The 12,446-nt window shown below is 45.1% G+C and overlaps 1 protein-coding gene across 3 annotated transcripts in view; it reads right to left on the bottom strand.

Moving 5' to 3' along the window:
• The window catches only part of sncb (synuclein, beta), a 201,834-nt gene extending 189,599 nt beyond the window's left edge, over positions 1–12,235 (bottom strand). For 2 of the 3 annotated variants that reach the window (XM_045723295.1, XM_045723296.1), the window contains exons 1-2: positions 12,105–12,235; positions 9,642–9,783 (exon numbers count right to left, since the gene is read on the bottom strand). In XM_045723295.1, coding sequence (XP_045579251.1) covers positions 9,642–9,762 — 121 coding nt within the window. In that variant the 5' untranslated portion in view covers positions 9,763–9,783; positions 12,105–12,235. The remainder of the gene's footprint in view (positions 1–9,641; positions 9,784–12,104) is intronic. The other variant, NM_001141659.2, reaches the window with a different exon arrangement.
• Between the last annotated feature and the right edge of the window lie 211 nt (positions 12,236–12,446).

The following is a 12,446-nucleotide window of genomic DNA, read 5'->3' as shown; positions in this document are numbered from 1 at the left end:
TTGTCTTTTCCGGTGTCCTGTGTGAATTTAAATATGCTCTCTCTAATTCTCTCTTTCTCTCTCTCGGAGGACCTGAGCCCTAGGACCATGCCTCAGGACTACCTGGCTTGATGACTCCTTGCTGTCCCCAGTTCACCTGGCCGTGCTGCTGCTCCAGTTCCAACTGTTCTGCCTGCAGCTATGGAACCCTGACTTGTTCACCGGACGTGCTACCTGTCCCAGACCTGCTGTCCCAGACCTGCTGGAACCCTGACCTGTTCACCGGACGTGCTACCTGTCCCAGACCTGCTGTTTTCAACTCTCTAGAGACAGCAGGAGCTGTAGAGATACTCTCAAAGATCGGCTATGAAAAAGCCAACTGACACTTACTCTTGTGTTACTGACTTGTTGCACCCTCGACAACTACTATGATTATTATTATTTGACCATGCTGGTCATTTATGAACATTTGAACATCTTGGCCATGTGCTGTTATAATCTCCACCCGGCACAGCCAGAAGAGGACTGGCCACCCCTCATAGCCTGGTTCCTCTCTAGGTTTCTTCCTAGGTTTTGGCCTTTCTAGGGAGTTTTTCCTAGCCACCGTGCTTCTACACCTGCATTGCTTGCTGTTTGGGGTTTTAGACTGTGTTTCTGTACAGCACTTTGAGATATCAGCTGATGTAAGAAGGGCTATGTAAATACATTTGATTTGATTTGATATAGAATGGAGACAGGGCCTATAGAATGGATACAGGCTCTATAGAATTAAATCACCCCTTTGAACTTCTGTTCACATGTTGCTGTGTTACAAAGTGGGATTGAAATAGATTGAATTATATTTTTTTGTAATTGACCTCCACAAAATACTCCATAATGCCAAAGTGAATAGAAAATTCTACAAATTAAGACACATTAAGACAAATTAAATAACTAAAATGTAGTCGCTGTATAACATTCACCCCCTTTGTTTAGGCAAGACTAAATGAGGTCAGGAGTCACGTCCTGACCAGCAGATGGAGCTGTTGTAGTAGTTTTGGGGTCAGGACGTGGCAGTCTTGTGTGTGTGTGTGTGATTGTTCTGTGTTGGTCTTGTGACTCCTGATCAGGAACAGCTGGGGATCGTTGTTCCTGATTGGGAGTCATATATGTAGGAGTATGTTTGTCACTTGGTTTTGTGGGTAGTTATTTTTGCACTGCGTTGGTGAGCCTGCAAAACTGTTTAGTGTTGTGGGTATCATTTATTGTTTTGTCAAGTGGATGAGTTACTCTTTTTTTGTTAATTAAAATATGAGTATCCACAACTCTGCTGCATTTTGGTCTTCCCTGCAACACAACGAAGGATTTTGTGACAGAACTACCCACCACCAAAGGACAGAGGCAAGTGAGGGAGGAATGTTGGAAGCAGCGCGCTCGGGAGGTGATGGATTCCTGGTCGCTGGAGGTGTTGACGGAGAGGATTGACTGGACATGGGAGCAGTTGCGGGTCCACTGTGACAACCTGCCTGGGAGGCAGGTAGAACCCGAGAGGCAGCCCCAATAATTTTTTAGGGGGGGGCACAAGGGCTATTTGGCGGGGCGAGATTACAGCCCCAGGCCAGCTCCCCGTACCCTTGTAGGGCAGACTGGACAGGTCCCGTGCTTGGGGTTGGGGCTGTGGTGAGGCCTGGGATTTTCAGGCCGGTAGGCAAGGTACCAGCGCCCCGCATGTGCCAGGGCGAAGTAGGCATCGAGCCGGAAGGGGTGATGCCAACCCTGCGCTCAAGACCGCCAGTGCGCCATTTCGGTCCGGTGTTTCCCGCTAGACGCACTAGCATGGAGGTGCGTGTCTCCAGGCTGGCACGTCCAGTACCAGCCCCACGCATCAGGAGTCTAGTGCGTCAGCCCAGCCTCGCCAGTCAACAGTCGCCGGAGCTGACCGCCAGTCAACAGTCGCCGGAGCTGACCGCCAGTCAACAGTCGCCGGAGCTGACCGCCAGTCAACAGTCGCCGGAGCTGCCCGCCAGTCAACAGTCGCCGGAGCTGCCCGCCAGTCAACAGTCGCCGGAGCTGCCCGCCAGTCAACAGTCGCCGGAGCTGCCCGCCAGTCAACAGTCGCCGGAGCTGCCCGCCAGTCAACAGTCGCCGGAGCTGCCCGCCAGTCAACAGTCGCCGGAGCTGGCCCGCCAGTCAACAGTCGCCGGAGCGCCCGCCAGTCAACAGTCGCCGGAGCTGCCTCGCCAGTCAACAGTCGCCGGAGCTGCCCGCCAGTCAACAGTCGCCGGAGCTGACCGCCAGTCAACAGTCGCCGGAGCTGACCGCCAGTCAACAGTCGCCGGAGCTGACCGCCAGTCAACAGTCGCCGGAGCTGCCCGCCAGTCAACAGTCGCCGGAGCGGCCAGACTGCCACGAGCTGCCGGAGTGGCCCTCTTGTCCTCCGGCCCGGCCCGAGGGGCCCTCCTGTCCTCCGGCCCAGCCCGAGGGGCCCTCCTGTCTGCCTGGCGCAGCTATCGGCGCCACCGAAGTGGGCGACGCCGAGGGTGGAGCAAGATCCACGTCCTGCACCTGAGCCACCTCCAGGATAGGTGGGTTGGGGAGGGAGGGTGTAGCACAGTGCCGTCGTTGACGGCAGCCACCCTCCCTTCCCTCCCTTATTGTTTAGGGGTTATTGTTTATGGGTTTTGTTGGGGATTTTGTTTGTTGGTGTTTTGTGTTGTGTGCATTCCGGGGTCTGCACCTTGAGGGGGGGGTACTGTCACGTCCTGACCAGCAGATGGAGCTGTTGTAGTAGTTTTGGGGTCAGGACGTGGCAGTCGTGTGTGTGATTGTTCTGTGTTGGTCTTGTGACTCCTGATCAGGAACAGCTGGGGATCGTTGTTCCTGATTGGGAGTCATATATGTAGGAGTATGTTTGTCACTTGGTTTTGTGGGTAGTTGTTTTTGCACTGCGTTGGTGAGCCTGCAAAACTGTTTAGTGTTGTGGGTATCATTTATTGTTTTGTCAAGTGGATGCGTTACACTTTTTTTGTTAATTAAAATATGAGTATCCACAACTCTGCTGCATTTTGGTCTTCCCTGCAACACAACGAAGGATTTTGTGACATCAGGAGTATAATTTGCCTTAACAAATCACATAAGAAGTTATACGGACTCACTCTGTGAAATAATAGGTGTTGGCATGATTTTTAAATTACTATTCCTTCCTCTGTCCCCCATACATACAACAGATTCAACTACAAGACCAGGGAGCTTTCAAAAGCTTCATAAAGAAGGGCAGTGATTAGTAGACGGGTAACAATAACAAAGGCGACATTGAATATCTCTATAAGCATGGTCAAGTTAATAATTATGCTGGGGATGATGTATTAAATCACCCAGACACGTCAAAGATACAGTCGTCCTTCTGAAGTACGGGCAAAGTAGTACGGGCAAAATCCTAGAGTAAAACCTGGTTCAGTCTGCTTTACACCAGACATTGGGAAAGGAATTCACCTTTGCAGCAGGACAATAACCCTACAACACAAGACCAAATATACACGAGTTGCCTACCAAGAAGACAGTGAATATTTACTCAGTGTGGTGAATATTTTATCTAATCAAGTTATATTACTGTTTGATTTTTTTCATTCATTTTTTAAAAAATATCCACATTTTTATTCCTCTTCGACATGACAGAGTATTTTGGGTAGATCGTTGACAAAAAAAAAGACAATTAAATACGTTTTAATTCCACTTTGTAACATAATAAAATGTTAAGAAATCCAAGGGAGGTCTAGACTTTTTACACTCTTAGAAAAAAAGGTTCCAAAAGGTTTCTTTGTGGAAGGATAGAGTTCTACCAAGAACTGTTTTGATCAGAAGAACCCTTTTTGGAAGACAACGGTTCTTTGTAAGGCAAAATGTTCTACCTAGAACCTTTAACATCATAAGAACTGTTTTTGGAAGAAAGGGTTCTTGGATGATTATTTGGAAGGCAAGAAGGGTTCTACATAGAACCATATAATATTTCCCAGCATGCTCTATTGCAGGGACATTTTTTGAATTGTTAGTTTTACTGTAATATCTGTTTTTGCATGTACTTTGGTTGATGAATTTGATGCTACACAAAAAGGAATAACATGCAGTTTAATAGACTTATTTGTTAGTAATTGGATTGTTTGCACCCATTACTGAGATGTTTGTTCTAGTTTAGATGATTGACTTTTCAATCTTCCCTACCCTGGCAGTTATTCTGGATGCAGGTTGCAGGTGATTACCATTTCACTTGTTAGATATCCTAACTCTGGCTAGAATCCAATAGGAATTACACATCAATTTGCAAGCCTGGCTAGCTAGCTTACTAAATGTACACAGAACAAAAATATATATGCAACAATTTCAAAGATTTTACTGAGTTAGTTCATATAAGGAAATCAGTCAGTTGAAATAAATTAATTAGGCCCTAATCTATGGATTTCACATGACTGGGAATACAGATATGCATCTTTTAGTCACAGATACAAATTTAGTTTTTTTTAAGTAGGGGTGTGGTTCAGAAAACTAGTCAGTATCTGGTGTGACCACCATTTGCCTCATGCAGCGGGACACAACTCCTTCGCATAGAGTTGATCTGGCTGTTGATTGTGGACTGTTGAATGTTGTCCCACTCCTCTTCAATAGCTGTGTGAAGTTGTTGGATATTGGCGGGAACTGGAACACGCTGTCGTACACGTCGATCCAGAGCATCCCAAACACGCTCAATGGGTGACATGTCTGGTGAGTATGCAGGCCATGTAAGACCTGGGAGATATTCAGCTTCCAGAAATTGTGTACAGATCCTTGCGAGGTGGGGCCTTGCATTATCATGAAGTGATGGCGGTGGATGAATGGCACTAAAATAGGCCTCAGCATCTCGTCACGGTATCTCTGTGCATTCAAACTGCCATCGATAAAATGCAGTTGTGTTCGTTGTCCATAGCTTATGCCTGCCCCATACCATAACCCCACCACCACCATGGGGCACTCTGTCCACAATGTTGACATCAGCAAACCGCTCGCTGTCGGCCATCTGCCGCTGTCGGCCATCTGCCCGGTGCAGTTGAAACCGGGATTCATCTGTGAACAGCACACTTCTCCAGCGTGCCAGTGGCCATCGAAGGTGAGCATTTGCCCACTGAAGTCGGTTATGATGCCGTACTGCAGTCAGGTCATGACCCTGGTGAGGACGCTGAGCATGCAGATGAGCTTCCCTGATAGTTTTTGCAGAGATTCTTCAGTTGTGGAAACCCACAATTTCATCAGCTGTCCGGGTGGCTAGTCTCAGACAATCCTGCAGGTGAAGAAGCCGGATGTGGAGGTCCTGGGCTGGCATGGTTACACGTGGTCTGCAGATGTGAGGCCGGTTGGACATACTGCCAAATTTTCTAAAATGATGTTGGATGCAGCTTATGGTAGAGAAATTAACATTAAATGATCTGGCAACAGCTCTGGTCTGATGTGGCCTGTAAACCAGGAGTTTCCTAACACCACTGTGTTAGGGTGTAACTAGGCCCTTATGATATATTTAATTTACTGTCATAAATAATCACATTTTAAAGGCTAATAAGGCTGGTGGAACCATTCATAGGCGGTTCTAGGAAGAAACCTCCAAAGATAAAATGGTTCTTTGAAGAACCCTACATAGAGGGTTTTAGAACCCTACACAGAGGGTTTTTAGATAGAACCCCACACAGAGGGTTTTTAGATAACCCAACACAGAAAGTTTTTAGATAGAACCCCACATAGAGGGTTTTTAGATAGAACCCCACACAGAAGGTTTTTAGATAGAACCCCACATAGAGGGTTTTTAGATAGAACCCCACACAGAGGGTTTTTAGATAGAACCCTACACAGAAGGTTTTTAGATAGAACCCCACACAGAACCCCACACAGAGGGTTTTTAGATAGAACCCTACACACAGGGTTTTTAGATAGAACCAAAAAGGATTGCCCTATGGGGACAAACCGAAGAACTCTGTATTGTTCAACTTAGCACCTTTTTTTCTCAGAGTGTAGATGGCCATAATCACCATGACTTCATGACACCATGATCAATTGATTAATACATTGATTCACTGATGTACTTTCTGCAATCGGGCATGTTCAGTCAGGCACACACCTCAGCAAACCATTCATCGTCATTTACAACATCTGAATCCCCTTGTCGAATATAACTTCAGTGCTGTCATTATTGAATATACACTATACAGACAAAGGTATGTGGACACGCCTTGAAATGAGTGGATTCGGCTATTTTAGCCACACCCGTTGCTGACAGGTGTATAAAATCGAGCACACAGCCGCACAATCTCCATAGACAAACATTGGTAGGTGACTGGCCTTACTGAAGAGCTCAGTGACTTTCAACGTAGACACCGTCATAGGATGCCATCTTTCCAACAAGTCAGTCCGTCAAATTTCTGCCCTGCTAGAGCTGCCCCGGTCAGCTGTAAGTGCTGTTATTGTGAAGTGGAAACATCTAGAAGCAACAACGAAGTAGTAGCCCACACAAGCTAAGAGAGCAGTACCGCCGAGTGCTGAAACGCGTCGCACATAAAAATCACCTGTCCTCAGTTGCAACACTCACTACCAAACTGCCTCTGGAAGCAACATCAGCACATTAACTGTTTGTTGGGAGCTTCATGAAATGGGGTTCCATAGCCAAGTAGCCGCACACTAGCCTTACATCACCATGTGCAATGCCAAGTTCCGGCTGGAGAGGTGTAAAGCTCACCGCCATTGGACTCTGGAGCAGTGGAAACGCGTTCTCTGGAGCAAAGAATCACGCTTCACCATCTGGCAGTCCAATAGACGATTCTGGGTTTGGTGGATGCCAGGAGAACTCTACCTGTCTGAATGCATAGTGCCAACTGTAAAGTTAGGTGGAGGAGGAATAATGGTCTGGGGCTGTTTTTCATAGTTTGGGCTAGGCCCCTTAGTTCCAGTGAAGGGAAATCTTAACGCTACAGCATACAATGACATTCTAGATGATTCTATGCTCCCAACTTTGTGGCAACAGTTTGGGGAAGGCCTTTTTCTGTTTCAGCATGACAAAGCCCCAGTGCACAAAGCGAGGTCGTTACAGAAATGGTTTGTCGAGATCGGTGTGGAAGAACTTCACTCGCCTGCACAGAGCCCTGACCTCAACCCCTTTGAACACTGCGACCCAGGCCTAATCGCACAACATCAGTGCCCGACCTCACTAGTGCTCTTGTGGCTGAATGAAGGCAAGACCCCACAGCACTGTTCAAACATCTAGTGGAAAGCCTTCCCAGAAGAGTGGAGGCTATTATAGCAGCAAAGGAGGGACCAACTCCATATTAATGCCCATGATTTTGAAATGAGATGTTCGACGAGCAGGTGTCCACATACACACCATGACCAAAAGTATCTGTGAGCACATCTTTTTCATTGGCCAATATGCATCTTTTCCCTGTACATTATGTACATATCATAATGCCCTGCATATAATGTAGACTGCCACTGCCAACCTCCTCCTTCCATACATTCATAGTGCACAATACACAGTGACCTACAGAATGAACCCATAGTAGTCAACAAAATGAACCCAAAGTAGCTTGCAGAATGAACCCATAGTAGTCCACAGAATTAACCCATTGTAGTCCGCAGAATTAACCCATAATAACCTGCAGAATTAACCCATATTAGCCTATAGAATGAACCCACAGTAGGCTACAAAATGAACCCACAGTAGTCTACAGAATGAATCCACAGTAGGCTACAGAATGAACCCACGGTAGCCTACAGAATGAATCCACAGTAACCTACAGAATGAACCCATAGCAGTCGACAGAATGAACCCAAAGTAGCCTACAGAATGAACCCATAGTAGCCTGCAGAATGAACCCATAGTATCCCGCAGAATGAACCCATAGCAGCTTGCAAAATGAACCCATAGTAGCCTACTGAACGAACCAACAGTAGCCTACAGAATGAACCCATGCTGTAGCCTGCTGAATGAACGCACAGTAGCCTGCAGAATGAACCTGTAGTAGCCTGCTGAATGAACCCATAGTAGCCTTCAGAATGAATCCATAGTAATCTACAGAATAAACTCATAGTAGCCTACAGAATGAACACGTAGCAGCCTGTAGAATGAACCCAGAGTAGCCTACAGAGTGAACCCAGAGTAGTCTGCAGAATGAACCCACAGTGGCCTACAGAATGAACCCATAGTAGCCTGTAGAATGAACCCAGAGTCGCTTACAGAGTGAACCCATAGTAGCCTACAGAATGAACCCGCAGTAGCTTACAGAATGAATCCAGAGTAGCCAACAGAGTAAACCCATAGTAGCCTACAGAATGAATTCACATTAACCTACAGAATGAACCCATAGTAGCCTGCAGAATGAACCCACAGTGGTCTACAGCATGAACCCACAGTAGCCTACAGAATGAACCCATAGTAGTCTGCAGTAGCCTGCAGAATGAATCCATAGAAGCCTGCAGAATGAACCCATAGTAGCCTACAGATTGAACCCACGGTAGCCTACAGAATGAACCAATAGCAGACTGCAGAATGAACCCATAGGAGTCTACAGAATGAACCCACAGTAGCCTACAGAATGAACCCGTAGTAGCCTGCAGAATGAACCTGTATTAGCCTGCAGAATGAACCCACATTAACCTACATAATGAACCCATAGTATGCTGCAGAATGAACCCGTATTAGCCTGCAGAATCAATCCATAGTAGCCTACAGAATGAATCCATAGTAGCCTGCAGAATGAATCCATAGTAGCCTGCAGAATGAACCCATAGTAGCCTGCAGAATGAGTCCATTGTAGCCTACAGAATGAACCCACAGTAGCCTACAGAATGAACCAATAGTAGCCAACAGAATGAACATTTTACATGTATATTTTAGTCATTTAGCAGATGCTCTTATCCAGAGCGACTTACAGTAGTGAGTGCATACATTTCTCATACTAGTCCCCCATGGGAATCGAACCCACAACCCTGGCATTGCAAGTGCCATGCTCTACCAAGCGAGCCACACACATAGTAGCCTACAGAATGAACCCATAGCAGACTGCAGAATGAACCCATAGCAGCCTACAGAATGAACCCATAGCAGCCTACAGAATGAACCCATTGTAGCCTGTAGAATGAACCCATAGTAACCTACAGAATGAACCCATAGTAGCCTGCAGTTGCCTGCAGAATGAACCCTTATTAGCCTACAGAATGAACCCATAGTAGTCTACAGAATGAACCCACAGTAGTCAGCAGTAGCCTGCAGAATGAACCCATAGTAGCCTACAGAATGAACCCACAGTAGCCCCCACAGTAGGCTACAGAATGAACCAATAGCACAGAGAAAATGTCATGTTGGCATTGATGGATCAATTATGCTTCACTACTACACGCTTCAAAGAGAAGCCACAACATCCTATTAAAGAAGATGACAAAAACGACCCACCCATTTTCCAACCAATCAAGGAAAAGTACATTATCTCTAGACCTATAGCGTCGCTTTACGAGGCATTCTATATGTCAGCGGTCTCAACGCTCATTGGTTGCTGCAGCCATCAAGCAATCTCTGCTGTACACGACTCGCTCTCTTGGCAGGCGCTCGTTGATACGCATGCATTACATTGAAGCCATGGATATCACAGTATCACGTTCTAAAGATCGGGTCTTACCGATAAACATGGCGCCTTCCTTGGTCTTCTCCGCCGCCAGCGCGGCTCCCTCCTTAGTCTTCTCGGCGGCGATAGCCATGCCGTCTTTAGCTTTGGACAACCCTTTCATGAACACATCCATCTCGACCCTGGTCCTGGAGCTCTGGCGAGATGCAAAGAACCATCAATCACTTTCCATGATAGTCTATCTTCAGCCTATAGTCGTATACCGTAGTAATGCGGTAGGCCTAGTAGTAGTCACATGCTACCGGCTACCCATATCGACTTAAAATGTAAAAAAAAGAAAAAACACTGTCCATGGTCCTTAAACAGAGCATTTTAATTAATTTTTAGGTATGGTGTGAATAATTAATTAATAATATCGAATAATTAATAATTCGGTATGGTCCGAATTATTCGGTAAGGGACCATGCGTTATTATAGACAATTATGTGGTACAATTATGTGGTATTAATTACCTGGTAATTAATGATTGTTTAACGGATTGATTGCTCTGCATAGAGACGAACCATGAATTAACATTACTATGTATGTATTATAGGCCCTGTCGTACTTATATAGCCTACATGGTGATGGATAGCAATTCCCTACTAAAAGAAAAACTGTCCGTGGTACTGAAAGAGCTTGTTTCAATTGTATATTCTGAATGATTTTTATTCGGTATGGCTCGGTTATGGACTGTTGTTGATTCATTGACAGATGTCAAAATGTTAATAGTTTAACACTGAACTAAAATTTAAACACAACATGCAATAATTTCCCAAAATGTTACTGAGTTTACAGTTCATATAAGGAAATCAGTCAATTGAAATAAATTCATTAGGCCTTAATCTATGGATTTTACATGACCTGGGCAGGGTTGCAGACATGGGTGGGCATGCGAGGAGATAGGCCTACCCACTGTTGAGCCAGGCCCAGCTAATCAAAATGAGTTTTTCCCCACAAAAGGGATTTATTACAGACAGAAATTCTCCTCAGTTTCATCTGTTGTCCGGGTGACTGGTCTCAGAGGAACCCACAGGTGAAGAAGCCGGATGTGGAGATCCCGGGCTGGCGTGGTTTCATGTGGTCTGCGGTTGTGAGGCCGGTTGGACTCACTGCCAAATTCTCTAGAAAGACGTTGAAGGCGACTTAAAGTAGAGACATGAACGTTAAATTCTCTGGCAACAGCTCTGGTGGACATTCCTGCAGTCAGCATGCCAATTGCACGCTCCTTCAAAACTCGAGACATCTGTGGCATTGTGTTGTGTGACAAAACTGCACATTTTAAATCGGCCTTTTACTGTCCCCAGCACAAGGTGCACTTGTGTAATGCTGTTTAATCATCTTCTTGATATGCCACTCCTATCAGGTGGATGGATTATCTTGACAAAGGAGAAATACTCACTAACAGGGATGTAAACAAATTTGTGCACAGAATGTGACAGAACGTTTTCTGGGATCTTTCACTTCAGCTCATCAAACGTGGGACCTACACTTTGCATGTTTGCGTTTATATATTTGTTCAGTATAGCTTTCACTGTTTCCCCTTTTCTCTTCTTTCTAATACCATAGCTGCTGTCACTTTGTGTCTAGGATGTAATTTAAAGCGATGACGGAAGAATGGGGATGGGTAGAAGCAACGCCCTCCCTCCCGTTTCACCGTAGCCAAACCCTCCGCCATAGACCAGCAATTATAGCAAATGTATTATTCACTCAACCGTCGAACACGTTTTTTTTCTTCTTCTCTCCTTCTCCCTACCATTTCTCCAATGGCATGAAATATTCAGAGAGAGACAACATTTTTCAATGAAATTGTTAAATGTGCACGCGCTCATTAATTATTACTCTGATAATAATACTCTCAATGGCGACGCGATCCGAGGACAAGCCAGGAAGTTGCCTTTGAAATAGCGCCTATCTTCTATCCTATTTAAACAAGCGCATTACCTGTAATATAGACTGGCCCTACTACTACTATATGTCCGGGAAGGGGAGGGAGAAAAAAAAACTTGATGCTCGATAATTTCTCATCACGGTCACCAAGGAGAATATATATTTTGCAAATAAATATGTATATGTCTATAGGGTAGAATTCGACATAAAAAAAATATTTCGATTTAAAAAAAATCAAACACGATGTGTTAATATTATAATAATTATTATACCTTATAGAGAACGGTCATTCAGGAAATTATATGTCGAGTACAATTTTCTCATCAAATGCAACAATTGCTCTTTCTGCCTTTCATTAAACGGATTGAATTCAACGTGTTGGTTATCGATAATTTACATATTTTACACTTCTCAGTTACATAATACACACACATATTTGTAGCCTTAAATTATTTTCCTCTCTTTCCCTATAACAACGTCCTGTTAAAATGTCGATATGTTTTCCATACAACCTCTAACCCGTTGTTTCTTTCTATCGACGCCAGACACAAATATCACAGAAAACATAATGAAAAAAAATCTTCTTACCTTTTTACAAATACTTGTTTCCTGAAGGTTCCAGTGCCCAGCTGATTGAAATACCGCCTGACCGGGAACTGCTATCACAGACTGATCGTTAGGTAGGAGGGTTTTCCTCGGGATACTCTGTCTGTCGACCAATAGGGAGCGGCCGAACACGTAGCCCCCCCCCCCCACCTTCATTGATCATTCCAACAGCACCAGCTTGGCTTTCTGTCTAAGAGTAAACAGATACGTGTCCTGGATGGTCGGACTGACGGGGATAAAGAGAAAATAAGCTTAGCTTTAATTCAAGAGAGCTCACCGTCTAGACCTACCCTATTTTCTGCTCAATTTTAGTCTCTTGTTGAC

The sequence above is a fragment of the Salmo salar genome, chromosome ssa09, assembly GCF_905237065.1.
Source record: "Salmo salar chromosome ssa09, Ssal_v3.1, whole genome shotgun sequence".
NCBI classification, from domain to species: domain Eukaryota; kingdom Metazoa; phylum Chordata; class Actinopteri; order Salmoniformes; family Salmonidae; genus Salmo; species Salmo salar.
Note: the sequence above shows the minus strand (reverse complement) of the source record. Positions and strands in the feature narration are given on the sequence as shown.